A 27,808-nucleotide genomic window follows, 5' to 3' on the forward strand; every position below is an offset into this window, starting at 1 on the left:
TGGAGGCCACGCAGCGTTTTCGTATGGAAATCACTTTAAGTCTGGGCTGCAGGGTGAATATCGAAAAATCCAATTGGAACTGACACCACATTGTATTGTACTGTATTGAGATGGGGACCTAGAAACGACGGAGAGGCTTCGTCCCCGCCGTAACCCTCACTGGTTCACAACCCCACAACAGGAAATTTTGGAAATTTGTGGTAAGCTCCTATGGGACCAAACTGCTAGGGTCATCGGTCCCTAGGCTTACACACTACTTAATCTAACTTAAACTAACTTACGCCAAGGACAGCACACACACACACACCCATGCCCGAGGGAGGTCTCGAACTTTCGACGGGGCTAGCCGCGCGAACCGTGGCAAGGGGCCCCCTAGACAGGCTACAGCAGTCCACTCGCCTCACCGCCGTCCCACACCGAACCAAGGGTTATTGTGCGGTTCGGCCCCCAGTGAACCCCCACAGGAACGTCTCACACCAGACAAGTGTAACCCCAAAGGGTTACTTGGTAGAATAATTACGGTGTACGCGTACGTGGAGACAGTGTTTGCGCAGCAATCGCCGACATAGTGTGACTGAGGCGGAGTAAGGGGAACCAGCCCGCATTCGCCGAGGCAGATGGAAAACCGCCTTAAAAACCATCTACAGACTGGGCGGCACACCCGACCTCGACACTAATCCGCCGGGCGGATTCGTGCCGGGGACCGGCACGCCTTCCCGCTCGGGGGGCAGTGCGTTAGACCGCACGGCTAGCCGGGCGGGCTTGACATCACATTACTTCTGCAGGCTGGCCACAGTGGGGCCGAGCACTGTCGTGCAACAATAGGACACCGATATTCGAGACACCACGCCGCTTTTTAGGGTTCCGTACCGCAGTCGGTAAAAACGGGACCATTATAAGAACACTTCGTTCTCCGTCTGCCTGTCTGGTAGTCCAACTGTTCAAAACGCTTTTTCTGAGGAACGGATAGACGTATAAAGGGTCTACGGTCCCTTGACAACGCAAAAAAGTGGAGCTTCTAAGTCAAGCCAAGAGACACTCATTTGCGTCACGTATTTTGATATTCGCAAACTCACTCATCAAAACTTGTAGGATGCTTCCCATTAGTCTAGAATCACAAAATTTGTCAAGGAGCAAGATGTCATAGTAAACCTATGGAAAAAATGCGAAAATTGTTGATTTGTAATTATATCGCATATTATATCACACAAAAAATTTTTGTCATTTGTTTTAGACTGACTGTCTGTCCGTCTGTCCTCTTTTTCTGAGGGAAGGGTAGACGTATCGTGTTGAAACTTACGTCACATGCCAAGGATTATGGTCCCTTGTGGTAGAATAAAAGTTAGCTTCTAAGTCAATGCAATCAAAAGATACGGCCATTTATGTCACATATATTAATATCCGTAAATCCACTCATTAAAACTTATAGGGTACTTTCCGTTGGTGTAAAATCATGAAATTTGACAAGAAGAAAGGATTCTCAGTAAAAATAAATTCGAAGTTGTTCATCTGTACTAATATCACACAGCAAAAATATTTCTTTTGTCATTTGTTAAGTGACTTGAAACTTGAAATTAAAACATTCTCGTAAGCCTTGGAGTCAAATGGTTCAAATGGCTCTGAGCACTATCGGACTTAACATCTGAGGTCATCAGTCCCCTAGAACTTAGAACTACTTAAACCTAACTAACCTAAGGACATCACACATATCCATGCCCGAGGCAGGATTCGAACCTGCGACCGTAGCGGTCGCGCGGCTCCAGACTGTAGCGCCTATGAACCGCTCGGCCACTCCGGCTGGCCACCTTGGAATCCATGGGACCGATATCTTGCCAGTATCAATGTCAATAACAGACAAAAATCATCGAGATCATAGATTTCCGGAATAACTCTCTGTATACGTAATTAAGTTTGTACGGAACCCTCAGTGCGCAAATCCAACTAGCACCTGGCCAGTTTCTTGAATGGCTTTCCTCAGTTTTCTTAATGTCACAGTAAGCTTGGGTACTGATTGTCCTTTCGGGTTTCATAAAATCGACAAACAAGATTCCTTTGGCTTTAAAAAAATCTGTAACCATAACATTTATGGCTGACAGAGTTAGGAGCTCATTTTCTTTTTGTCTGTTTGTTGTTTGTTGAGTGGAAAGATGTGACCCTACACCACTGACTGCTCTTTTCTTCCCGCGTTCGCATAGGTAGCATAGGAAACTCATGGCTCCTCACCAACCGGATTTTGTTCAGTAAGACAATGGAAAGAAAAATAAGACTGAAGTCCTATCCAACAGTCAAATAACAATGTATGGACAAATAATCCTATCGGAGGAACATCCGCAACTGGGCGTTATACCACAGGTTGAAAATACCGCTACAGTTGTAAGGTTCTTTTATTTAACACACGACCGATTTAGAGCTCTTATACGCCCAACTTCAGGTCTCGTACCTTGGTGCACCGAGTTAAGAGACCTGAAGATGGGCGTATGAGAGCCCGAAACCGGTCGTGTGTTAAATAAAAGAACCTTACAACTGTAGCGGTATTTTCAACCTCTGGTATAAAGTATAGAGTATTATTAATTAAATATGACTATAAAGTGGGCGACATACGTTAAAACCAAGTTGGTAACTGTGATTTTCAATAACAAGATTGCAACAAACAAGGTTCGATCAAATGGTTCAAATGTCTCTGAGCACTATGAGACTTAACTTCTGAGGTCATCAGTCCCCTAGAACGTAGAACTACTTAAACCTAACTAACCTAAGAACATCACACTCATCCATACCCGAGGCAGAATTCGAACCTGCGACCGTAGCGGTCGCGCGGTTCCAGACTGTAGCTCCTAGAACCGCTCGGCCACTCCGGCCGGCCAAGGTTCGATCACCCACGGTCTTGTGTACCTAGAGAAAATCCAATCGCACGATGACGGTAAGCTGGGGTATATCAGTCCAGTACAATGCTGTCGAACGATACGACGCTGGAAGACTCACACTAGGAAAAAGTGAGGCTGGCAATAACTAAGCTAAAGGATAAGGGAGCACCTGGACCGTACAGAATTATGGCAGAAGTGCTGCCGCAGCTAGTAGACCAAATTGTTTCATATTTCAGAATTTTGCTAACGAATGTGTTCTGCAGGGACGGGAGCCCAGAATGTATAAGATCTCGAATATAATTACACTAAAAAAAAAGAGACAAAGACTACGTTCTTGTAGACTGATTCGTTTGGGAAACGCTATAGTCAAGCTACAGGTAAATATTTATGCCTGAGGGATCTCAGACAGGTGGTTGACATGAGTCCCCTATAGAAGGTCTTCAGGTAGAGGAAATCCACCGACGACGACCATTTAATATAGTCATCACCTCAGATGACAGGCACTTTATATGCACGATGATTGATACTGCAGAGGCGTTCGATAATTTATGGTGATCTGCCCTTTTCAAAAGAATGAAGCAGATGGACTGTCTCAAATACCTCATAACAGCTTCCGATATTACTACAGATACAGACGGGTCAAACTGGAACGCTCTGGAAAGAAAACAATGAGAAACATTACCAAAGGGTACTCAAGGATTCTGTGTGACGTCCAGAAGTCTGGGATGTTGGCATAGAGCCACTACTGAACTAGCTTCAAGATATGACCGGCACTAGAGGCTGCTCGCCTACGCAGATGATCTAATAATAGCACCTACAAGCACAAGAACAAAATTAGAACAGTAGTAGGAAAGTCCTCTAAACACTAAGCGATTGCTGGGTAGAAAATAAATTATCTGCAGCAGCACACAAAACTGCTCTTAGGTTACTAAAAGGAACGTTATCATGATTGAGAAACCCTATACTCAGAATAAATCACCAACGATTGAAGAGAAAAGAAATATATAAGCACATTGATATAAACATAAACGGGAATGAAAGCTGATGCTACTAAGTGGGACTCACACAGCCAGGAAGGTAAAGACAGCGCAGACTCATCGGCGAGCACAGAGAAGTAAACTCCTGCGTCTGACAGGCGTGTGTAGAAGCCACCGCGATTGAGGCGCTCCATCTAATACGGCCACTGGAGTTCCACTTGAATCCTGCTACCGCGGAAAACTTCCTGGCTGTACCATTGATTTAGTTTGGATCCACAGCATGTTACAAATTGATCTCTCACCTGCGTTCCGGCGGCAGACGTACAGGCTGTTGGAGATGTTTACATGGACTGAAATGAGACCAGCCGTCGTTTCTAACTGCTGAATGGTACGGTAATTGACCAATCAAGAACACCTCGCACGTGATACGTATTTTCTGCGAGGAAATGCACTGTCCCATCGCTCTCAAATTAATGATAGGAAGGACACTCCACGGAGGTCACCTGAAAATTCTTGCGCGGATATCGGATCAAGTTTTAGTGGATCTTCGCGAGCTGTGAGCGGGCGTTGAGCGACCGTGGGCTAGGATGGCTCCCCAACGCTATCATTGTTTGCGTCCATACCACGACGCGTGCGTAGCTGCCGTAGTAAGGGTGAAAGTACTCTTCAAGAAGGACTTATCCGAATGGGACGGAAATCGACAGATGTGATGAACATATACAAACAAGTGATTACAATTTCAGAAAGAAATTGAATGATATGTTAAAGAAAAGGAGGTTCACAAATTAAGCAATCCAATACGTGTTGGTCCACCTATGGCCCTTATGGAAGCAGTTATTCAGCTTGTCATTGATAGAGTTGTTGGATGTCCTCCTGAAGGACATCATGCCCAATTCTGTCCAATTGGTGTGATAGATCGTCAAAATCCAGAGTTGGTTGCAGAGCCCTACCCGCAATGCTCCAAACGTTCTCAATTGGGGAGATATCCGGCGACTTCGCTGGCCAAGGTACGATTTGGCAAGCACGAAGACAGGCAGCGGAAACTCTTCCCGCGTGCGGGCGGACATTATATTGCGGAAATTTAAGCCCAGGACGACATGCTCAGAAGGGCGTAGAATATCGTCAACGCACAGCTGTGCTATAAGTGTGCCGCTGAGGACAACCAACGGGGTTCTGCTATGAAAAGAGATGGCACCCCAGACCATACCTCCTGATTGGCCGGCGAGAGACAGTCGGGTTGGTATCTCGCCGCTGTCCGGGGCGTCTCCAGACACGTCTTCGGCTTGGAATCTCATTGACTCGAGCACAACTGTCTTCAGTGATGAGTCCCGCTTCGAACTGAGCCCCGATGAACAGCGATGATATATCTGCAGTGCCCCGGACAGTGGTGGGATACCATCCCAACTGTCGTCCACCATACGGCCCGACAACCAGGGGTGATGATCTGGGATGCCACTTTATTTCATAGCAGGATCCCTTTCGTTGTCATCCTTGGCACACTTACAGCGCAGCTGTGCGTCAACGATTTTCTACGCCCCGTTCTGTTGTTACTCGCGGTAAACCACCCTGAGCCTACATTTCGGCAAGATAATGTCCGCCCGCACACGTCAAGAGTTTCTACTGTTTATCTTCGTGCTTGTCAAATCCCACCTTGGCCAGCAAGGTAGTCGGTTACCTCCCCAACTGAGAACGTATGGAACATTATGGGCAGCACACTCCAACCATCTCGCGATTTTGACGATCTAACGCTCCAATTGGACGGAGTTTCGCACGATGTCCCTCAGGAGGACATTCAACAACTCTGTCAATCAGTGCCAACCGCATAACTGCTTCCACATGAGCCAGAGGTGGACCAAGGCGTTATTTACTAGCTCAGTTTGTGAAGCTCTTTCAAAAAATGGCTCAAATGGCTCTAAGCACGATGGGACTTAACATCTGAGGCCATCAGTCCCTTACACTTAGAACTACTTAAACCTAACTAACCTAAGGACATCACACACATCCATGCCCGAGGCAGGATTCGAACCTGCGACCGTAGTAGCCGCGTGGTTCCAGACTGAAGCGGCTAGAACAGTTCGGTCACAACGGCCGGCCGAAGCTCTTTCTTTCGAATAAATCATCCAATTTTTCTCAAATTATAATCATTTGTTTGTCTGTACATGTTCATCGCATCAACTGATTTCAGTCCCATTCGGATAACTCCTTCGTGGTGCGTCGTTTTTTCTTTTTTGTCTTGGAGTGTATACACTACACGCTACTACACAGATGTCTAATTCAGTTGCTCGAGCATGTATATCCTTTCATTCAGTCATCAGTCTTACGATTGGATTATTGCTGAAACTTCCTGGCAGGTTAAAAATGTTTGTCAGACCAGGACTCGAATCTGGGACTTTTGCCTTTCGCGAGCAAGTGCTCTACCGACTTACCGATCCAGCACGGTTCACAACCTGACCTCGCAGCTGTATTTCGACCAGTGCCTCGTCTCCTAACTTCCAAACATCACACAAGATCTCCCGCATACTTTACATCTACATTTATACTCCGCAAGCCACCCAACGGTGTGTGGCGGAGGGCACTTTACGTGCCACTGTCATTACCTCCATTTCCTGTTCCAATCGCGTATGGTTTGCGGGAAGAACGACTGCCGGAAAGCCTCTGTGCGCGCTCGAATCTCTTTAATTTTACATTCGTGATCTCCTCGGGAGGTATAAGTAGGGGGAAGCAATATATTCGATACCTCATCCAGAAACGCACCCTCTCGAAACCTGGACAGCAAGCTACACCGCGATGCAGAGTGCCTCTCTTGAAGAGTCTGCCACTTGAATTTGCTAAACATCTCCGTAACGCTATCACGCTTACCAGATAACCCTGTGACGAAACGCGCCGCTCTTCTTTGGATCTTCTCCATCCCCTCTGTCAATTCGGCCTGGTACGGATCCCACACTGATGATCAGTACTCAAGTATAGGTCGAACGAGTATTTTGTAAGCCACCTCCTTTGTTGATGGACTAGTTTTTCTAAGGACTCTCCCAATGAATCTCAACCTGGCACCCGCCTTACCAACAATTAATTTTATATGATAATTTCACTTCAAATCGTTCCGTACGCATACTCCCAGATATTTTACAAAAGCAACTGCTACCAGTGTTTGTTCTGCTATCATATAATCATACAATAAAGGATCCTTCTTTCTATGTATTTGCAATACATTACATTTGTCTATGTTAAGGGTCAGTCGCTACTCCCTGCACCAAGTGCCTATCCGCTGCAGATCTTCCTGCATTTCACTACAATTTTCTAATGCTGCAACTTCTCTGTATACTACAGCATCATCCGCGAAAAGCCGCATGGAACTTCCGACACGATCTACTAGGTCATTTATATATATTGTGAAAAGCAATGGTCCAATAACACTCCCCTGTGGCACGCCAGAGGTTACTTTAACGTCTGTAGACGTCTCCCCATTGATAACAACATGCTGTGTTCTGTTTGCTAAAAACTCTTCAATCCAGCCACACAGCTGGTCTGATATTCCGTAGGCTCTTACTTTGTTTATCAGGCGACAGTGCGGAACTGTATCGAACGCCTTCCGGAAGTCAAGGAAAATAGCATCTACCTGGGAGCCTGTATCTAATATTGTCTGGGTCACATGAACAAATAAAGCGAGTTGGGTCTCACACGGTCGCTGTTTCCGGAATCCATGTTGATTCCTACAGGTACTACAGCATCATCCTCATGGGACTTCCAACACTGTCTACTAGGTCGTGTCTAGCATTCCTACGAGGAAGGATATTGCGGAGACATGGCTTAGCCACAGCATGGGGAATCGCTCGAAGTCATATCTCCGCAATGTTCTTTCTTGGAGAGTACTAGTACCGCAAGAAGTCCGGGAGATATTCCTGAAATTTGGAAAGTAGGAGATGAGGTATTGGCGGAAGTAAAACTGTGAAGGGGGAAGTGGGGCGATGACTCCTGCTTGGGTAGCTTAGTCGGTAGAGCACTTGCCAGACAAAGGCGTTAAGGTCCCATACTCGAGTCCCGATCCGCCAGACAGTTTTAATCTGCCAGGAAGTTTCATATCAGCGCACACTCCGCTACAGAGTTACAATTCATTTCGGATTGTTCCTGTCCAGCATCTTTCCATCTCTACCTAATAGCTACACCCACCATCATGCATAGCCTGCCTTGCATATTCTAATTTTGATCCACCACTACTATTTGGCCGGCCGGTGTGGCCCAGCGGTTCTAGGCGCTTCAGTCTGGAACCGTGCGACCGCTAAAGTCGCAGGTTCGAATCCTGCCTCGGGCATGGATGTTAGTGATGTCCTTAGGTTAGTTAGGTTTAAGTAGTTCTAAGTTCTAGGGGACTCATGACCTCAGATGTTAAGTCCTATAGTGCTCAGAGCCATTTGGACCATTTGAACTACTATTTGAACATATCTCAGAACATCTTGTCAACAGAAAGAAAGGGATTCATACATAGCGTCTGTAATTTCATTATTTTGCAAATATTTTTCGGTTATTGTGGGCAGTGCAAACACTAACAATGAGATCATCAGGTTTCATGAGAATTAATAATAGACACAACAAGAGTCGACGTCGGCGAAGTGTTATATGACCAGACGTGGTTTGGAAAACACACTCTGCGTAAACAAACAAAAATGTTCAACAAATGATTAATTCAAGAGATTGTACGCTGAGGAGGAGAGCAACAAATTACCCTTTATTTTTTCTTCTTTAAACACTGTCTGGTTTGCGATGTTGTCCTAGTCAGTTAACGTTTGTTTATGGTCAGTCGCTGCTTCGTGTATCATAACTCTCTCGTAAGGCGATAAGCTGCGTCTCAGCGTTTTAGCTCCACTCAGCATCGGAATATTTGTATCTATTAAAATATTATCTGGAGATAGACGCCGAAAACACTTCCCTCTAATACAAACATCTAGGACTCCTATACACACATCTAGGACTCCCAAGGGCTTACAACGTCGACTATGTAGTTAAACACAGCGGAGGTGCTTTTATAACAGTCGTGACTGCGTAGTCATATTCTGATAGGAATCGTCGTTACCTCCCAATGTCACAAAGAAAAAATTATCGAATAATGGGCATAACTGTGTTCCAGAATTCGCCATTTTATGCATAGATCTAACTTTATTCGTGTGCTGAGAAGTGTTTCCTACTGCGAGATACATTAAGAAAAGAACTCATCCGTGGAATTGGCCACATGTGCCTTAGGTAAAATGGTAACCTCTCTGACTCCAACGACGTAGTTGGCCGGAGCGATGATGATTCGAGCGATTGAGTGTATCTGACTATAGCAGTGCAGAGGAAATATCGAAAACAACAGCGTACGAGTAAAGATGGCATACACAGCTCGAGCCAAAACACCAACAGCGAAGCCAAGAGACATGGCGCAGTTGCTAAAACATTGCATCTACCGTTGCATCTTCAGGTACACTCTGCAAGCCGCTCTATGGTATTTACGGAGGGTTCTCTGTGTATCAGTGACTCTGCGCTCCCCCTGTACTGTTTCTGTCGCGAACGGTGCTCGGGAAGAACGATTATTTGTAAGCTAAGAGTTCTAGTCTCTCTGGTCTTACCTCGATAGCCTTTTCGTGAAATACACTAAGAAGAATCAGAGGTTTAACAATAAACAACACCGCTATGCACAATGCTTCGCTTGCAGCATTTGCCATTGTACTTGGCTGAGCATTCACTAGGCGCATTCGCGCTTGATAAAGGAAACGCTAATGACCTCGTCGTCGATGGGACCCTAAGTCTAAGCCTCCTTTTCATGCATTAAAGTTGAAATGTGGAGGAGCACCATCAAGCTTGTTGACATAGCGATTGCTTCGCAAAGTGTGCGGTTTTGCGTCCATGATTCCAACAGGTGTGTTGTGCAAAACCTAATAAGAAGCTGTTCCATTGAAGTGTGCTGCGCTAGAGGGATAATCATGCCATCACAAATATTCAAGGGAAATTTTTGTCTACGACATTCAGGAGCATGTTGTTTCACGCAGTCCAAAGTGTGGTTATCTTGATAGTCAAGACAGCTGGTGTAACTACTGTGTGCTCTAAATGAAACATGCACCCACGCTCAGAAAAAAAAACACCTTGGACGAGTAGAGATAGGACGTTCATATTCCCCGGACATGTACATTGGAATGTTATGCAGAAATGATTAGCATTTCAGTCACCTGGTCAGCATGTGTCGTGTTGCCTAGTAGGCACAGGGTACGCCATGTGCCCTGAAACTTGTTCCTTGCGTGATAGAATCGACCGAATAAGGCGTGAATGGCGTCCTGTGCTACAGTCATCCTTGCTGCATTCACCTGGTTGCAAAGTTCGTCTTTGGTGGATGGCACCGGGTCACAGCGCTGCACTTGTCGTGCCACCATATCCCACACATTTTCTATTGGCGACAAGTCTGGTCATCTGGCGGGTCAGGGAAAAAGGCTGACATCCTGTGACACCAAGAAGGCACGCGATCGTGCAGCAACATGCGGCCGTGCATTGGCTTGTTGTAAAATGGCGTCTGGCGTGTTGTGCAGAAAGGGTATGGCTGTGAGTCGCAGGATGTCATTCACGTGGTCACACTGGTCACACAGCGCCGTGGACACGCGCCAACTGTGATCTGTGGCTGTACGCAACAGCACTCCATGTTATAAGGCCTTGAGATGGCACTGTACGTCTTGTGCGAATGGAGTCACTGTGATGCAACTCCCCCGGTCTGCGGCGAACCGAAATTCGGCCATAATTTTCAAACAAACAAAACCTGGATTCGTCTGGAAACACTGTCTGATGCTATTTATGACCGCAGTAATGTTGTTTCATACACTATTGCCGTCTAGCATGTTTCCATACATACGTCAAACATAGGCGGAGAAGTCGACGATGCGCACGTAATCCATGCCGTAGTAAACGGCGACGGACTGTCACCACTGATAGTGTACCATGTGTTCCACTGTTACGCCAGAGCCGAGGAGGACGCACATCTGTCCTGCAACGCCATTCGCATGAGGTGTCGATCTCCTCGGGGGATGATCTGGGTGCTGCGACATGACCCGATCTGTGTTCTACAGCCTTCAAAAAAATGGCTTTGAGCACTATGGGAATTAACTTCTAAGGCGATCAGTCTCCTAGAACTTAGAACTACTTAAACCTAACTAACCTAAGGACATCACACACATCCATGCCCGAGGCAGGATTCGAACCTGCGATCGTAGCGGTCGCGCGGTTCCAGTCTGTAGCGCCTAGAACCGCTCGGCCACCCCGGCCGGCTCCTACAGCCTTCCGTGAACCATTCGGCACACACCTGTTGCACTGCTGAAAGGCTTCGTCCCACACGAGCAGCTGTTTCCCGGATGGATGTATCACACTCTCTCATGCCAATAATGCGTCCTCTTTCAAACTCACTGGTTTAACGGTACAGTACGCGTGTACGTCTGCGAGGCATTCTGCACGTCTGCTCCAGTATCGTCGGTTTATAGCGACAACGAGAGCCGCAGGCACATTTTACCGGTAGATGGTGTTGCGCCGCGAAATCGGTGTTGACCTCGAACACGCGGGCCGACATGGTTCACATTTCTGCAGAATATACTAACGTACATGTCCTGTGAATATAAACGACCTATATCTACTTGTTCAAAGCGTTCTGTTTTTTCCGAACATCAGTGTAAATATGAAAGGTAGCGTCATTAGCATTTCGATGAAGAAACCACAATATAAAGTCTGTGTGAGATATCAGCATGTGTGATCGTAAAGCTTACACCTTCTGAAACGAGCCTTGTTTAGCTTTGTCGTTGTTAGCTGGATTAGGAACGGGACGTGGGCAGAAAAGGTGAAACAATTGAGAGAGGCATAATGTTAATGTTATTATCAAATGCCGCTTACAGAATTTGATCAATACGAGCACCGGAGACGGCGACTAGATGCTGTACAGCGTCAGATTTGGACTTGGTGGCTAAAATTGGGACTAATTTTTTCCAGCGTAAATCGGTTCCACATTAACGCGTCAGAATATCTACCAAGTTTCGCTGCCGTACGATATTCACAGCCCACTATGGACCTCTATGAATAGCTGCACCCACTACATCAGCCATGATTTTTCGTCTTTTGAATACATTGGCATTTTTCAAGTCTTCCGTTTCAAAGCAAGAATTTTGAGATGGATGGGTATGAGACACATTGATCATATTGCATTTGGGGATCTTACACTTGCAACAAGTCTAGGGAGAGGTAACAGAGTTCCAAGAACACATTAGCACTGTAAACGTGTTTTGTGACAAAAGTAGCATTTGACATTTCCACGCTTCATATGTGGTTTAATATCTCGTTTGATATAAGAGTTAAAAGTAGCTATTATTACCCATACAACAAAATCACGTGCCCCTCTGTCTAGTCCCTCTTGCTGAAACCCTCATTTCTATATCTTGAGCCGTTTGGGAAATAAAAAGGGGTTTACAACTTAAGTGATCAACCCTGTCTGGCCTGTCTCATAGAATGCACAAGCAAATACTTATCAGTGGGATTATACGAGATGTGTGAGAAAGCTAATGAGACCGACAATGTCGCGAGCAATCTGGCAACGCTGTGTTGTTCTACTTGTACACACAGGTGTGTTCATACCGTCCAGATGCGCAGTCCAAGTTGCAGCACTGTTCAGCCATTACGTGATTTTTGACGGCGCCATCAGTGGAGATGTGTTTTTGTTGTGTGTTACGAGATGGAACAGCGCAATTTAGAGCAAAGTTATGCCATCAAGTTCTGTGTTAAACTTGAAGTATCTGCGAGTGTGATCTTTGAAAAGTTGTTCCTTATCAAGAACATTGGCACAAATCATTTTTGGAAGATCGAGAACGCGTTGAAGATCAATATCCCTGAGGGACACATTCAACTTTAAAAACTGACGCAGAAGGTCTGTTGTGTGCGTCTTCTTGTGAGATCAGACCGAATTTTAACAATAAGAATGATGAGTGACCTGTTAAACTCTTTCACCATATATCAAGTTTCGACCGAAGTTTTGCACATGTGAAAGGTTTGTGGCAAAATAGTGCCGAAAAACTTCACAATTGAGCAGAAGGATAATCGAAGAAACGTGTGCGGTGATCTTCTTGAGAGGACTGCTAATGATCACGAATGGTTCATTTGTGTGATCACAGGTGATGAATCCTGGACTTTATGGTCCTGAGACAAAGCATAAAAGTGAGGAGTGGCACATTGAGACATCTCCTCGACCGAAAAAAGATCAAATGAGCAAATCAAAGGTCGCAACAACGCTGCTTTGCTTTTTTGACGCTAGCGGTATCGTGCATAAAGAATTTATTCCTCCAGGACAAACTGTCAACCATGTGTTTTACGAAGACATCCTTGGAAGGGTTGGGAAAAGGGTGAATCGAATGAGACCGGACATTGCAGACAAGACGATGCTGCATCATGGCAACGCCCCATGTCACACGTCCACTTCCATCACGGAATTTTTGATCTCAAAAGGCATTCCTGTTGTTCCACAGTTCCCCTGTCCACGTGACCTGATTCATTGTGCCTTTTTTCTTTTCTCAAAACTGAAAAATGTCTGAAAAGAACGTCATTTTGGAACTCTCATGAACATTCAAAAGAATGTGACTGACACGTTAAACGCCATAGCAGCCTAAGTCTTTCAGTGCTGCTAAGCCCAGTGTAGAGCTGCTGAAGGGAACTACTTTGAGACGGACAATATTTTTGTTTGAAATAACAAAGTTTTGGTAGATAAAAAATCAGTCTCAGTACTTTTCTCACACTCCTAGTCTTGGCGCTGGTCATAATTGTTCCTAACATACTTTGCAGAAATAGCTCGCAGTGGTTTCTTCTGCCTGTTACTAAATAACTTGATTTGTTTCACATCACCAGAGGATCTCCATCGTGAAGATGAGAGATTGCAGGGCACTCTCACTTCTGATTCGGTGTTATGCTGCTTCATGTTCTTAGGGAAGATCATCTCTATTACGATTTGGCTTCATACATCATGATGAAATGGTGGGTAGTAGTTAGTACTCTTGCTTGCTTACTCTAGGGAAGGAATAACGGTAAGCTTTACCTGTAATCAAAGGAATGGGGTGCCGATTTAAATGGCTGCAGTAAAAGCACGGCGACTGCAGCCAAGGGAAGCGCGTTTTTTTCTGCAGAACCTGGGTGGAAACATTTCTGGACGGCCGAGTCTGCGGTCTCATTGTGCACACACGTTGGTTGGCGCCAGTCGGTCGGCATCCATGTCCAGGTGGACTGACTAGTGCCGAGAAGTCGCCGCCGCATTGGTCAGCGCATTGTAGACTGGCAATAAAGCAGAGGCTGGGCCCTTGTTAGGCAGGAAGCCGATGAGACAACTGTGAGCGTTCTGCGAATTTCCGTGGGACAGGTCGCTGGCACCCAGACGTCCAGACTCTGTTACAAAACATATTTGTGAAAGCACGAGGCTTTTAGCGAATTTATGGCCATTCTTTGGAAACTTCCAAATGGATTCAACAGGGGAGATAACAAGCTTTTTATGGAGGGGTGTGGTTCCACCCTGGTCGTGTTGTTAGCAAAAGACATGAAGTAAACGAGTGGGAAAGGGCCTGCAAAGCTGAATCTTTTTTCCTTTTCTCCCAATTAACTTTAAAGTCTCTGACTGGTCAAATCAGTGTACGCAGAGCAAGGGGCGCTATCCGAGCTTCGAATGCCGCGCTCCAGCTCGTGATTGCCTTGTGTTAAAGTGGGGGAAGTCTAAGATGTAAATGGGCTTTTGCTACCGAGCTGAGGAGGAAAGCAGACAGAAAGAAAAGGTCACCCTTGCACTGGCGCTTCGCTAGTAAAGAACTGCAGGTCTCTACCTAAACGGTGAGACGTGTGCCCTTTGATAGTGTGCCACTTAGAGCCTGTGCCAGTCACCTTCTGGACTGTCAGAGGCACTGCTTACAGCATCACCCACACAACGAGTGATGCGTGGGTGTACTCATTTGTCTTGAGTCGGCTGCCTAAACATTTGACATATTCTGTTCAAAATGGTTCAAATGGCTCTGAGCACTATGGGACTCAACTGCTGAGGTCATTAGTCCCCTAGAACTTAGAACTAGTTAAACCTAACTAACCTAAGGACATCACAAACATCCATGCCCGAGGCAGGATTCGAACCTGCGACCGTAGCGGTCTCGCAGTTCCAGACTGCAGCGCCTTTAACCGCACGGCCACTTCGGCCGGCACATATTCTGTCACATATAGTCATGGCACGGGGTCAAATTGATTTGGCAGACCAGCAAACGGGTCCACGTGCACAATGGAATCCACCGGGGTCTCAGAGGCTCATAGGGAAGTACCTGAGTTCCTAATTAACTGAATGCGAGACCACGTACTTGCATTTTTCGGGCGTGCGCCATTAATAACAGATAGCGGCCGTCCATGACTTCAGTCGCCGAACGCATCGTGATGTGACGCCCTGTCCAGCAGAAGGGTAAAGTATTCGCTGCTACGGCTTAGGGCTCCGATATGTGTTTCTTTCGAACAATATTTTTCTTTTTTTGGAACAGTAGAGTATAGATGCTTGATTGTGGGGTAGTTGTTGTACCATACCCCGGATTCACGTCTATGAAGTCAGATAGAGCGATTAGTGTTCTGGTTAGTGTCATGTGTCGATCCCCAGCTGATCACTTTGTCCACCATAGACCACATATTAGTGAAAGCGCTTGTGAAGTGACAATGTTGGTGTGACGTTTAGTCATTTTTGTTTTGTCTTGTGATGTTAAGAAAGAATAAATCTTCTCCCTGTGTTCTGATTAACATTACCTTGACATTTTTATTAAAGTCCTGATTCCAAAAGAAAGTAGTTAGCTTGCAAAGAGACGCATAGAACACGATGTTTATGGTGAGTGACTGAATGACAGATTGAACGGACACACTCACCGCTGAGGCCGGACAGCTTTCGTCCCTTGGCGGGTCCCGCCATGGCGTCGCCTGCTGGGTGCTGTTGCTGGTGTCGTGTGGTGCTGCCGGCTGCGTGGTGCGCCCACTACTGGCGGCTCCTCCTGCTGCGGTGCGCGGCGGCGCCTGGAACCACGCAGACACGGGTCAGTGCGTCACGCCACGTGTGTGCCCACTGTGTTAGCGCTGGCCCCTTCGCCGGACCACAATCAATGGGGAGTGTTTACCGTACCGCTCTGGAGGGCACCCGGGAAGTCGTGCTCCGCGGCATTTAACACTGCACAAGCCTTGTGCAGGGCGGCGCCTGCCGCCGTCTTGGAGCTGTACCCGTGCGGCACAAACGTTCACACCGAAATGGAACTGGCCAACAGAACTTGTTTCGTTACATATAATAGTATACGATACTAGAAGTAGTGGATCTCACGATATTGGAAGTGTAAGACTTCGCAGCACATAAGGTTCAAAATGGCTCTGAGCACTATGCGACTTAACTTCTGAGGTCATCAGTCACCTAGAACGTAGAACTAATTAAACCTAACTAACCTAAGGACATCACACACATCCATGCCCGAGGCAGGATTCGAACCTGCGACCGTAGCGGTCGCTCGGTTCCAGACTGTTAACGCCTAGAATCGCACGGCCACTCTGGCCGGCAGTACATAAGGCATTTTTCTGGAAATATACTAATTATTTGTTTTGTCATCACAATTAAACCATAACAAACTATCTTGCCAACATACTAACTCTAAAACAGTTTTAATTTAAATGTTAAATACGAAACTTACACTATTGGCCATTAAAATTGTTACACCAAGAAGAAATGCAGATGATAAACGGGTATTCATTGGACAAATATATTATACTAGAACTCACATGTGATTACATTTTCACGCAATTTGGGTGCATAGATCCTGGTAAATCAGTACCCAGAACATCCACCTTTGGCCGTAATAACGGCCTTGATACGCCTGGGCATTGAGTCAAACAGAGCTTGGATGGCGTGTACAGGTACAGTTGCCCATGCAGCTTCAACACGATACCACTGTTCATCAAGAGTAGTGACTGGCGTATTGTGACGAGCCAGTTGCTCGGCCACCATTAACCAGACGTTTTCAATTGGTGAGAGATCTGGAGAATGTGCTGGCAAGGGCAGCAGTCGAACATTTTCTGTATCCAGAAAGGCCCGTACAGGACCTGCAACATGCGGTCGTGCATTATCCTGCTGAAATGTAGGGTTTCGCAGGGATCGAATGAAGGGTAGAGTCACGGGTCGGAACACATCTGGAATGTAACGACCACTTTTCAAAGTGCCGTCAATGCGAACAAGAGGTGACCGAGTCTCGTAACCAATGGCACCCCATACCATCACGCCGGGTGATACGCCAGTATGGCGATGACGAATACACTCTTCCAATGTGCGTTCACCGCGGTGTCTTCAAATACGGATGCGACCATCGTGATGCTGTAAACAAAACCTGGATTCATCCCAAAAAATGACGTTTTGCCATTCGTGCACCCAGGTTCGTCGTTGAGTACACCATCGCAGGCGCTCCTGTCTGTGATGCAGCGTTAAGGGTAGCCGCAGCCATGGTCTCCGAGCTGATAGTCCGTGCTGCTGCAAACGTCGTCGAACTGTTCGTGCAGATGGTTGTTCTCTTGCGAACGTCCCCATCTGTTGACTCAGGGATCGAGACGATCCGTTACAGCCATGGATTGGATTGGATTGGGTTGTTTGGGGGAAGAGACCAAACAGCGAGGTCATCGGGCTCATCGGATTAGGGAAGGAAGTCGGCCGTGGCCTTTCAAAGGAACCATCCCAGCATTTGCCTGGAGCGATTTAGGGAAATCACGGAAAACCTAAATCAGGATGGCCGGACGCGGGATCGAACTGTCGTCCTCCCGAATGCGAGTCCTGTGTGCTACCTCTGCGCCACCTCGCTCGGTACAGCCATGCGGATAAGATGCGTGTCATCTCGACTGCTAGTGACACGAGGCCGTTGGCATACAGCACGGCTTTCCGTATTACCCTCCTGCACCCACCGATTCCATATTCTGCTTACAGTCATTGGATCTCGACCAACGAGAGCAGCAATGTCGCGATACGATAAACCGCAATCGCGATAGGCTACAATCCGATCTTTATCAAAGTCGGAAACGTGATGGTACGCATTTCTCCTCCTTACACGAGGCATCACAACAACTTTTCACCAGGCAACGCCGGTCAACTGCTGTTTGTGTATGAGAAATCGCTTGGGAACTTTCCTCATGCCAGCACGTTGTAAGTGTCGCCACCGGTGCCAACCTTGTGTGAATGCTCTGAAAAGCTAATCATTTGCATATCACAGCATCTCCTTCCTGTCGGTTAAATTTCGCGTCTGTAGCACGTCATCTTCGTGGTGTAGCAATTTTAATGGCCAGTAGTGTACTTGTGTCTTATCTTTAATTGACAACTATATCAATAATCACTATATTTATTTCAGATTTAAATCTGAAGAAGTGACATAGAAAATAGAATATGAAATATACTTTGAAAAATTTTGTAAATATAGCTTCGATAATCGATGTATCGCATTTATCATCTTCGGAATTGCATGTATCACAGCATTTATGTATCCAGGCAGAGAGGCGCATGGCCCTTTTTGCTACGTGTTAGGATGTTTGGTGGATGTGTCGAGAGGCTTTGTGAATGATAGTTCTTTCTTCATAGTATCATTAACATATGGCATTTAGTTGATCGTAACAGAAGAACAAAATTAAGTTTAAAACACAGTTCACATCGGAAACTAGTTTTTCGTGTGGTTAGCATCGTACAAGAGCGTAAACCCACGACCTTATTGCAGCAAAGCAAGAATTAATCATGATCTCAGACTAAACACAGCCAATATACCATACGGAGATGTTTTACAAGATCTGATCGGAAACAAGCTAAGTGAATTGATTTTTTACTGTACAAATACGCTTACCTGTGTCAACATGCGTGTACTATAAGCTCTTGCATGGATGTATTTAATCTTCAACAGAATCGCTGTTACGATGAATATTGAAATATCGTGAATCTGACTAGAATTCACCCATTAGTAACAAAAGAAATTATCACAAAAAGAGAAGGATCTTTATGTTTACTTGTCGTGTTACAGACATATGTTATAAGGAGATTAAGGTGTTCTCAAACCGGAGAGTTATTTTCGATATCACACTGCTGTATTTCGTACGCTGTCTGATATATGGTATACGCCCAGTTGACCGCTACATGTCACGATGGGGGTCCCGCCACTGTAAAAGGTGGCGGACTGTACGTATTGCGTTCTTAGTAGAGAAACAATACAATCGGTCGGCCAGGAGTGACTTCAAACGCAGATTAATCAATGGATATCACCTGAGCAACAGATCACCGGAGCAACAAATCCATTAGCGACAAATCAACTCTTTTAAAGCTGTCGAAATCGACTGTTGGTGATCTCATATACAACCGCTCACTTGTCGAAAGGTCTGTTCCTAAAGATTGGAAAGTAGCAAAGGTCACACCAATATTCAAGAAGGGAAATAGGAGTAACCCATTGAATTACAGTTCCATATCACTGACCTCAATTTGCACTAGGATTTTGGAGCATATACTGTACTCGAACATTATGAATCACCTTGAAGAAAATGACTTATTGATACATTATCAACACGGATTCAGAAAATATCGTTCTTGTGCAACACAGCTAGCTATTTATTTCCATGAAGTAATGAGTGCTGTCGACAAGGGATCTCAGATCGATTCCATATTCCTAGATTTCCAGAAGGCTTTTGATACCGTTCCTCACAAGCGACTATTAATCAAATTGCGTGCATATGGAGTATCGTCTCAGTTGTGGGACTGGATTCGTGATTTCCTCTCAGGGAGGTCACAATTCGTAGTGACAGACGGTAAATCATCGAGCAGAACAGAAGTGATATCTGGTGTTCCGCAAGGTAGTGTCATAGGCCGTCTACTGTTCCTGAATAACATAAATGATCTAGGTGATAATCTGAGCAGCCCCCTTACATTGTTTGCAGATGACGCTGAAATTTACCGTCTAGTAAAATCACCAGACGATCAATTCAAATTACAAAATAATCTAGAGAGTCTCTGTATAGTGCGAAAAGTGGCAATTAGCACTAAATAAAGAAAAGTGCGAGGTCATCCACATGGGTACTAAAAGTTATCCGATAAATTTTGGGTATACGATAAATCGCACAAATCTAAGGGCTGTCAATTCGACTAAATACCCAGGAATTACAATTACGAGCAACTTAAAAAATGGCTCTAAGCACTATGCGACTTAAATTCTGAGGTCGTCAGTCGCCTAGAACTTAGAACTAATTAAACCTAACTAACCTAAGGGCATCAGACACATCCATGCCCGAGGCAGGATTCGAATCTGCGACCGTAGCGGTCACTCGGCTCCAGACTGTAGCGCCTAGAACCGCACGGCCACTCCGCCCGGCCGGGCAACTAAAATTGGAAAGACCACATAGATAATATTGTGGGGAAGGCGAAAGAAAGACTGCGCTTTGTTGGCAGGACACTTAGAAGATGCGACAAACCCACTAAAGAGACAGCCCACATTACTCTTGTCCGTCCTCTGCTGGAATATTGCTGCGCCGTGTGGGATCCTTACCAGGCAGGATTGACGGAGGACATCGAAAAAGTGGAAAGAAGGCAGCTCGTTTCGCGTTGTCGCGCAATAGGGATGAGAGTGTCACTGATATGATACGCGAGTTGGGGTGGTAGTCACTGAAACAAAGGCGGTTTTCTTTGCGGCGAGATCTACACTCCTGGAAATGGAAAAAAGAACACATTGACACCGGTGTGTCAGACCCACCATACTTGCTCCGGACACTGCAAGAGGGCTGTACAAGCAATGATCACACGCACGGCACAGCGGACACACCAGGAACCGCCGTGTTGGCCGTCGAATGGCGCTAGCTGCGCAGCATTTGTGCACCGCCGCCGTCAGTGTCAGCCAGTTTGCCGTGGCATGCGGAGCTCCATCGCAGTCTTTAACACTGGTAGCATGCAGCGACAGCGTGGACGTGAACCGTATGTGCAGTTGACGGACTTTGAGCGAGGGCGTATAGTGGGCATGCGGGAGGCCGGGTGGACGTACCGCCGAATTGCTCAACACGTGGGGCGTGAGGTCTCCACAGTACATCGATGTTGTCGCCAGTGGTTGGCGGAAGGTGCATGTGCCCGTCGACCTGGGACCGGACCACAGCGACGCACGGATGCACGCCAAGACCGTAGGATCCTACGCAGTGCCGTAGGGGACCGCACCGCCACTTCCCAGCAAATTAGGGACACTGTTGCTCCTGGGGTATCGGCGAGGACCATTCGCAACCGTCTCCATGAAGCTGGGCTACGGTCCCGCACACCGTTAGGCCGTCTTCCGCTCACGCCCCAACATCGTGCAGCCCGCCTCCAGTGGTGTCGCGACAGGCGTGAATGGAGGGACGAATGGAGACGTGTCGTCTTCAGCGATGAGAGTCGCTTCTGCGTTGGTGCCAATGATGGTCGTATGCGTGTTTGGCGCCGTGCAGGTGAGCGCCACAATCAGGACTGCATACGACCGAGGCACACAGGGCCAACACCCGGCATCATGGTGTGGGGAGCGATCTCCTACACTGGCCGTACACCACTGGTGATCGTCGAGGGGACACTGAATAGTGCACGGTACATCCAAACCGTCATCGAACCCATCGTTCTACCATTCCTAGACCGGCAAGGGAACTTGCTGTTCCAACAGGACAATGCACGTCCGCATGTATCCCGTGCCACCCAACGTGCTCAAGAAGGTGTAAGTCAACTACCCTGGCCAGCAAGATTTCCGGATCTGTCCCCCATTGAGCATGTTTGGGACTGGATGAAGCATCGTCTCACGCGGTCTGCACGTCCAGCACGAACGCTGGTCCAACTGAGGCGCCAGGTGGAAATGGCATGGCAAGCCGTTCCACAGGACTACATCCAGCATCTCTACGATCGTCTCCATGGGAGAATAGCAGCCTGCATTGCTGCGAAAGGTGGATATACACTGTACTAGTGCCGACATTGTTCATGCTCTGTTGCCTGTGTCTATGTGCCTGTGGTTCTGTCAGTGTGATCATGTGATGTATCTGACCCCAGGAATGTGTCAATAAAGTTTCCCCTTCCTGGGACAATGAATTCACGGTGTTCTTATTTCAATTTCCAGGAGTGTATTTACGAAATTTCAATCAACAACTTTCTCTTCCGAATGTGTAAATATTTTGTTGACAACCACCTACGTAGGGAGGAATGTTTATCATAATAAAATAAGAGAAATCAGAGCTCGAACGGAAAGATTTAGGTATTCCTTTTTCCCACGCGCCATTCGAGAGTGGAATGGTAGAGAAGTAGTATGAAAATGGTTCGATGAACCCTCTGCCAGGCACTTAAGTGTGAATTGCAGAGTAACCATGTAGATGTAGATGTGGTTGTGAAGTGGAAACGCGAAGGAATAACCACAAATGAGCCAAGACAAGGTATAGCATTGCGGAAGATGGTTGTATAACACCGCGTGAGATCATGGGGAGGAATAAATCGTGAGCTAGAAAGAGCTAACAGCAATTCAGTTAGCACAGTAACTGTGCTTAGGAAGTAAAAAAAAATGGGATACAGTGGTCGAGCAGCCACACATTTCTGTAGCCAGCGCTAAGCGACGCTTGAGGTGGTGTGAAGAGCGACTACACTGGACGGCGGATGACTGGAAACGAGTGATTTGGAGTGATGAATCACGCTATACCCTGTGGCAGTCCGATGGAAGGGCTTGGGTTTCGCGAATGCCTGGAGAACTTTACTTGCCGCGTGTAGTGCGAACAGAGAAGTAAAGAGGAGGTGGCGTTACGACACATGGGTGTTTTTCTTGGTTAGGGAGTGGTCCCCACATTCTGCTTAAGAAAACGCTAAATGTCGAAGGATATGAGCCCACTCTAAAGCTTAGTTTTAGTTATGTCATGTTCCGTAGATCATTTTCTCGATTATTTTATCGATATCATGTGGATCAAGTCAGATTACAAGATTATACATATAGTGATAATATTAATACTACTGAAATTTTTAGTTCTATCCATGCAACTACATTTAGAGGTAAATCTTTTTTAATTTTTTTTACCAGTTCTGGAACAGAATCTCGCGCATGGAATAGATGGAGTTGTCCAAATGACATGATTTTAACCTAGATTTAAAACTTGATCTGCTACCTACCAGACACTTTATGTTGTTATGCAAATTATCAAAGATTTTTGTTGCTGAATAATGTAGTTCCTTTTGAGCAACTGATAGCTTCAATAACGGATAGGAAAGGTCATTTTTCCCTCGTTAGCGAATATATGTACTTTGATGGTTCAGTTAAAATAACTAATCCTTTGAAAAGGTGCCTACATGACGTCCTTGGGTGAACAACACTAATTATTCTCACTTCTCTCTTTTGTGCAATCAATACTTTATGTCTAAGAGGTGAGTTACCACTTAGACTATTCCATAAGAGATTATTGAGTGGAAATATGCAAAGTACGTTAGAAGGCTGATCTGTTTATTACCAACACTAGCGATTATCCTAGGAGCGAAACTTAATTGTTTGAGAAGCTCAGTAATATGCTTCTTCCATTTCAAGTTGTCATCACCGTGAACACCCAAAAATCTGAAGAAATCTACCCTGTTAACTGAGCCCTGTTCTTATGCTACATCAATTGTCGGTATGACTCTATTCGTTGTACAGAACTGGCTATAGTGTGTTTTTTTCAAAATTAAGGGAGAGTCCATTTTCTGAGAACCACTTAATAATTCTTTGAAAGACATCCTTAACAATACCTTCAGCTGATTTTTCTGGAATGGGATTTATTATAGCACTCGTGTCATCTGCAAAAAGCACTAATTCCGCTTGCTGAACATTAAGTGGGTGGTCATTCACATGAATAAGAAGCAGCAGAGGACCTGAAATTGAACCCTGTGGGACTCCCTTTGTGATAACTCCCAATTCACTAGAATTTACCACCATCCCAACATTATTTGTGCTATTCAGCACAACTTTTTGCTTTCTGTTCATTCAGTATATTTCAAACCAGCTTTGTGTATAGCCTTCAATTCCATAAAACGTGAGTTTTTATAAGAGTGTGACATTATCCACACAGTCAAGTGCCCTGGAGAGATCACAAAAAACACCAACTGGCGATAACTTGTTATTTACGGCTTGTACTATTTGATGGGTAAATGTGTAGATAGCATTCTCAGTCGAGTAACCCTTCCGGAATCCGAACTGTGACATGCTAAGTAAATTATTTTCACTTAAATGTGAGACTACTCTTCAATACATAACTTTTTCGAATATTTTAGAAAATGAAGTCAGCAATGAGATTGGTCTATAATTATTTAAGTCACTCTTGTCTCCTTTCTTATGAAGAGGTTTGACAATTGCTTGCATTTCGTATTGCGTGCAGTAGAGGAACAATTCGGAGACGATCATTGTGTCGGCATGACAGTGCACCCTGTCATACGTCAGCATCTGTGACACGATGGTTTACGGCCAGTGCTATTCCTGAATTTGACTGGCCTGCCCAGAGTCCCGACTTGAGCCCAATGGAAGTTAGAACGTCGAATTCACTCCAGACCCACCGTCCAATATCACTACCTTCTCAGGTTTCGTCTCTTGAGAAATAATGGGCTGCCATTCCTCCACAGACATTCAGATACCCCACTGAATGTGTTCCTAGCAGAGTTCAAACCATCATAAAGGCGAAGTGTCGACATACTTCTTGTTAATGTCCACTACTAGGTGGCATGTACTTTTGATCAAGGTTGGTTGGTTTGGGGAAGGAGACCAGACAGCGTGGTCATCGGTCTCATCGGATTAGGGAAGGATGGGGAAGGAAGGCGGCCGTGCCCTTTCAGAGGAACCATCCCGGCATTTGCCTGGAGTGATTTAGGGAAATCACGGAAAACCTAAATCAGGATGGCCGGACGCGGGATTGAACCGTCGTCCTCCCGAATGCGAGTCCAGTGTGTAACCACTGCGCCACCCCGCTCGGTTTTTGATCAAACACTGTATGGTACCGGGCTATATTGGAAGTCTTATGCAATTGCCTTTTCCGATCTTTGGTTTACTTACCCAGCTACTTATTTGAGGACCTGCTGTTTAACACGGACTCCGAATCACAACTTGCAATTTTTCACATCCACAGATCACTTCCATAGTTCGAATTCGTACTGTGACACAGTACCAACACACACCTATGAGATATACTGCTGCGATATTAATAACGGCGTTGAACATGAGCGTAAAAAAGATACGGGTGAAATCGATACAGAACCGCAAGACCGGCACATCTCCAGAGCAGCTGTAGCAAATGGTGCAAGTGGCTCTAGGTACTATAGGACTTAACATCTAAGGTCATCAGTCCCCTAGACTTAGAACTACTTAAACCTAACTAACCTAAGGACATCACACACATCCATTCCCGACGCAGGATTCGAACCTGCCAGCGTAGCAGCAGCGCGGTTCCGGACTGAAGCGCCTAGAACCGCTCGGCCGCAGCTGTAGCGACGTTTGAAATTTTATGAGATGAGAAATGAACAACTGGTGCCAATTCGTCGGATGATTGCCGTGCCAGATACATTGTATGGATGAAAAATATCTGGCATCAACGAAAAACGAAGAACTGAGTAGAACGGTCATAATGCTTGCAAACTTAACGTGGTCTTTCATTGGTCGACTAATAAAATAAGTAAATAAACAAGAAATAGTAATCTGTGGGGCTTGGCCCTGTCAGGGGCATTGCTGTTATCTTAATGAATACAGCTGCGTAAATAGCCCACTTGTGCACCTCACATTTCTGTTCTTCGCTTACAACCCTCTTCACACCTTCCCAACAGATTCTGATATGGCAATATCTAAGTAGCAGTTGCTGCATAGGTACAGTAATACCCTCTTGCGTCCGTCACTTTAATGCAGCCACGAAATTAGCTCGATCTGTGTTGTCCTATTAGTCCACATTAATGGAGTAGTCGGCGTCCAGCTCACCAGTTTGCATACTACAATGTGGACGACTACAGGGATGCTGATCCCAAGGCAGACAATTCCAATAGCTGGAGCCTAGCAGTCTTCCAGTCTGCAATTGTGATATACATCATGAAATTATCCTTTGCGTGAGCAGGTATGGCTGCGGGATGGACGAGTGAAGGAAGATTTCAACGTTCTGTCCACGACGCGGTCATTGCAGACTGAGCACAAATACGGACTGGAAAAAGGATGGTCATGGAAATCGGCCATCTCTTTTTGAAAGGAACCACTGTCGTATTTGGCTCAAGCGATTTAGACTAAATACACTCCTAGAAATTGAAATAAGAACACCGTGAATTCATTGTCCCAGGAAGGGGAAACTTTATTGACACATTCCTGGGGTCAGATACATCACATGATCACACTGACAGAACCACAGGCACATAGACACAGGCAACAGAGCATGCACAATGTCGGCACTAGTACAGTGTATATCCACCTTTCGCAGCAATGCAGGCTGCTATTCTCCCATGGAGACGATCGTAGAGATGCTGGATGTAGTCCTGTGGAACGGCTTGCCATGCCATTTACACCTGGCGCCTCAGTTGGACCAGTGTTCGTGCTGGACGTGCAGACCGCGTGAGACGACGCTTCATCCAGTCCCAAACATGCTCAATGGGGGACAGATCCGGAGATCTTGCTGGCCAGGGTAGTTGACTTACACCTTCTAGAGCACGTTGGGTGGCACGGGATACATGCGGACGTGCATTGTCCTGTTGGAACAGCAAGTTCCCTTGCCGGTCTAGGAATGGTAGAACGATGGGTTCGATGACGGTTTGGATGTACCGTGCACTATTCAGTGTCCCCTCGACGATCACCAGTGGTGTACGGCCAGTGTAGGAGATCGCTCCCCACACCATGATGCCGGGTGTTGGCCCTGTGTGCCTCGGTCGTATGCAGTCCTGATTGTGGCGCTCACCTGCACGGCGCCAAACACGCATACGACCATCATTGGCACCAACGCAGAAGCGACTCTCATCGCTGAAGACGACACGTCTCCATTCGTCCCTCCATTCACGCCTGTCGCGACACCACTGGAGGCGGGCTGCACGATGTTGGGGCGTGAGTAGAAGACGGCCTAACGGTGTGCGGGACCGTAGCCCAGCTTCATGGAGACGGTTGCGAATGGTCCTCGCCGATACCCCAGGAGCAACAGTGTCCCTAATTTGCTGGGAAGTGGCGGTGCGGTCCCCTACGGCACTGCGTAGGATCCTACGGTCTTGGCGTGCATCCGTGCGTCGCTGCGGTCCGGTCCCAGGTCGACGGGCACGTGCACCTTCCGCCGACCACTGGCGACAACATCGATGTACTGTGGAGACCTCACGCCCCACGTGTTGAGCAATTCGGCGGTACGTCCACCCGGCCTCCCGCATGCCCACTATACGCCCTCGTTCAAAGTCCGTCAACTGCACATACGGTTCACGTCCACGCTGTCGCGGCATGCTACCAGTGTTAAAGACTGCGATGGAGCTCCGTATGCCACGGCAAACTGGCTGACACTGACGGCGGCGGTGCACAAATGATGCGCAGCTAGCGCCATTCGACGGCCAACACCGCGGTTCCTGGTGTGTCCGCTGTGCTGTGCGTGTGATCATTACTTGTACAGCCCTCTCGCAGTGTCCGGAGCAAGTATGGTGGGTCTGACACACCGGTGTCAATGTGTTCTTTTTTCCATTTCCAGGAGTGTAAGTAAATTCTAATGATTGGACTGGGATTTGAACCGAAGTCGTTTCGAATGTGAGTCCTTGTTTTACACTACTGTACAACCTCTCTCAGTTTCAAAGAAGCAGATTTGGCATGGGAGGATGATAATCCATACTTTCAGATGTGGTCTTGAAGAGCAGGTGCATCAGCTTGAGACGGAATGTCTGGATGCGAATGAGTCGAAAGTTACCATCGTAAATAGAAAAAAAAAATACAAATTAACCGTTTGCCTGCT

The 27,808-nt window shown here is 46.4% G+C and overlaps 1 protein-coding gene across 1 annotated transcript in view; it reads right to left on the minus strand.

Moving 5' to 3' along the window:
* The window catches only part of LOC124593717 (sialin), a 415,361-nt gene that overhangs the window by 140,692 nt on the left and 246,861 nt on the right, over positions 1-27,808 (minus strand). Inside the window, exon 3 of the mRNA XM_047132029.1 lies at positions 15,755-15,898. Within this exon, the coding sequence (XP_046987985.1) occupies positions 15,755-15,797 (43 nt within the window). The 5' untranslated portion in view covers positions 15,798-15,898. The remainder of the gene's footprint in view (positions 1-15,754; positions 15,899-27,808) is intronic.

Source organism: Schistocerca americana, chromosome 2 (genome assembly GCF_021461395.2).
Source record: "Schistocerca americana isolate TAMUIC-IGC-003095 chromosome 2, iqSchAmer2.1, whole genome shotgun sequence".
Taxonomy (NCBI): domain Eukaryota; kingdom Metazoa; phylum Arthropoda; class Insecta; order Orthoptera; family Acrididae; genus Schistocerca; species Schistocerca americana.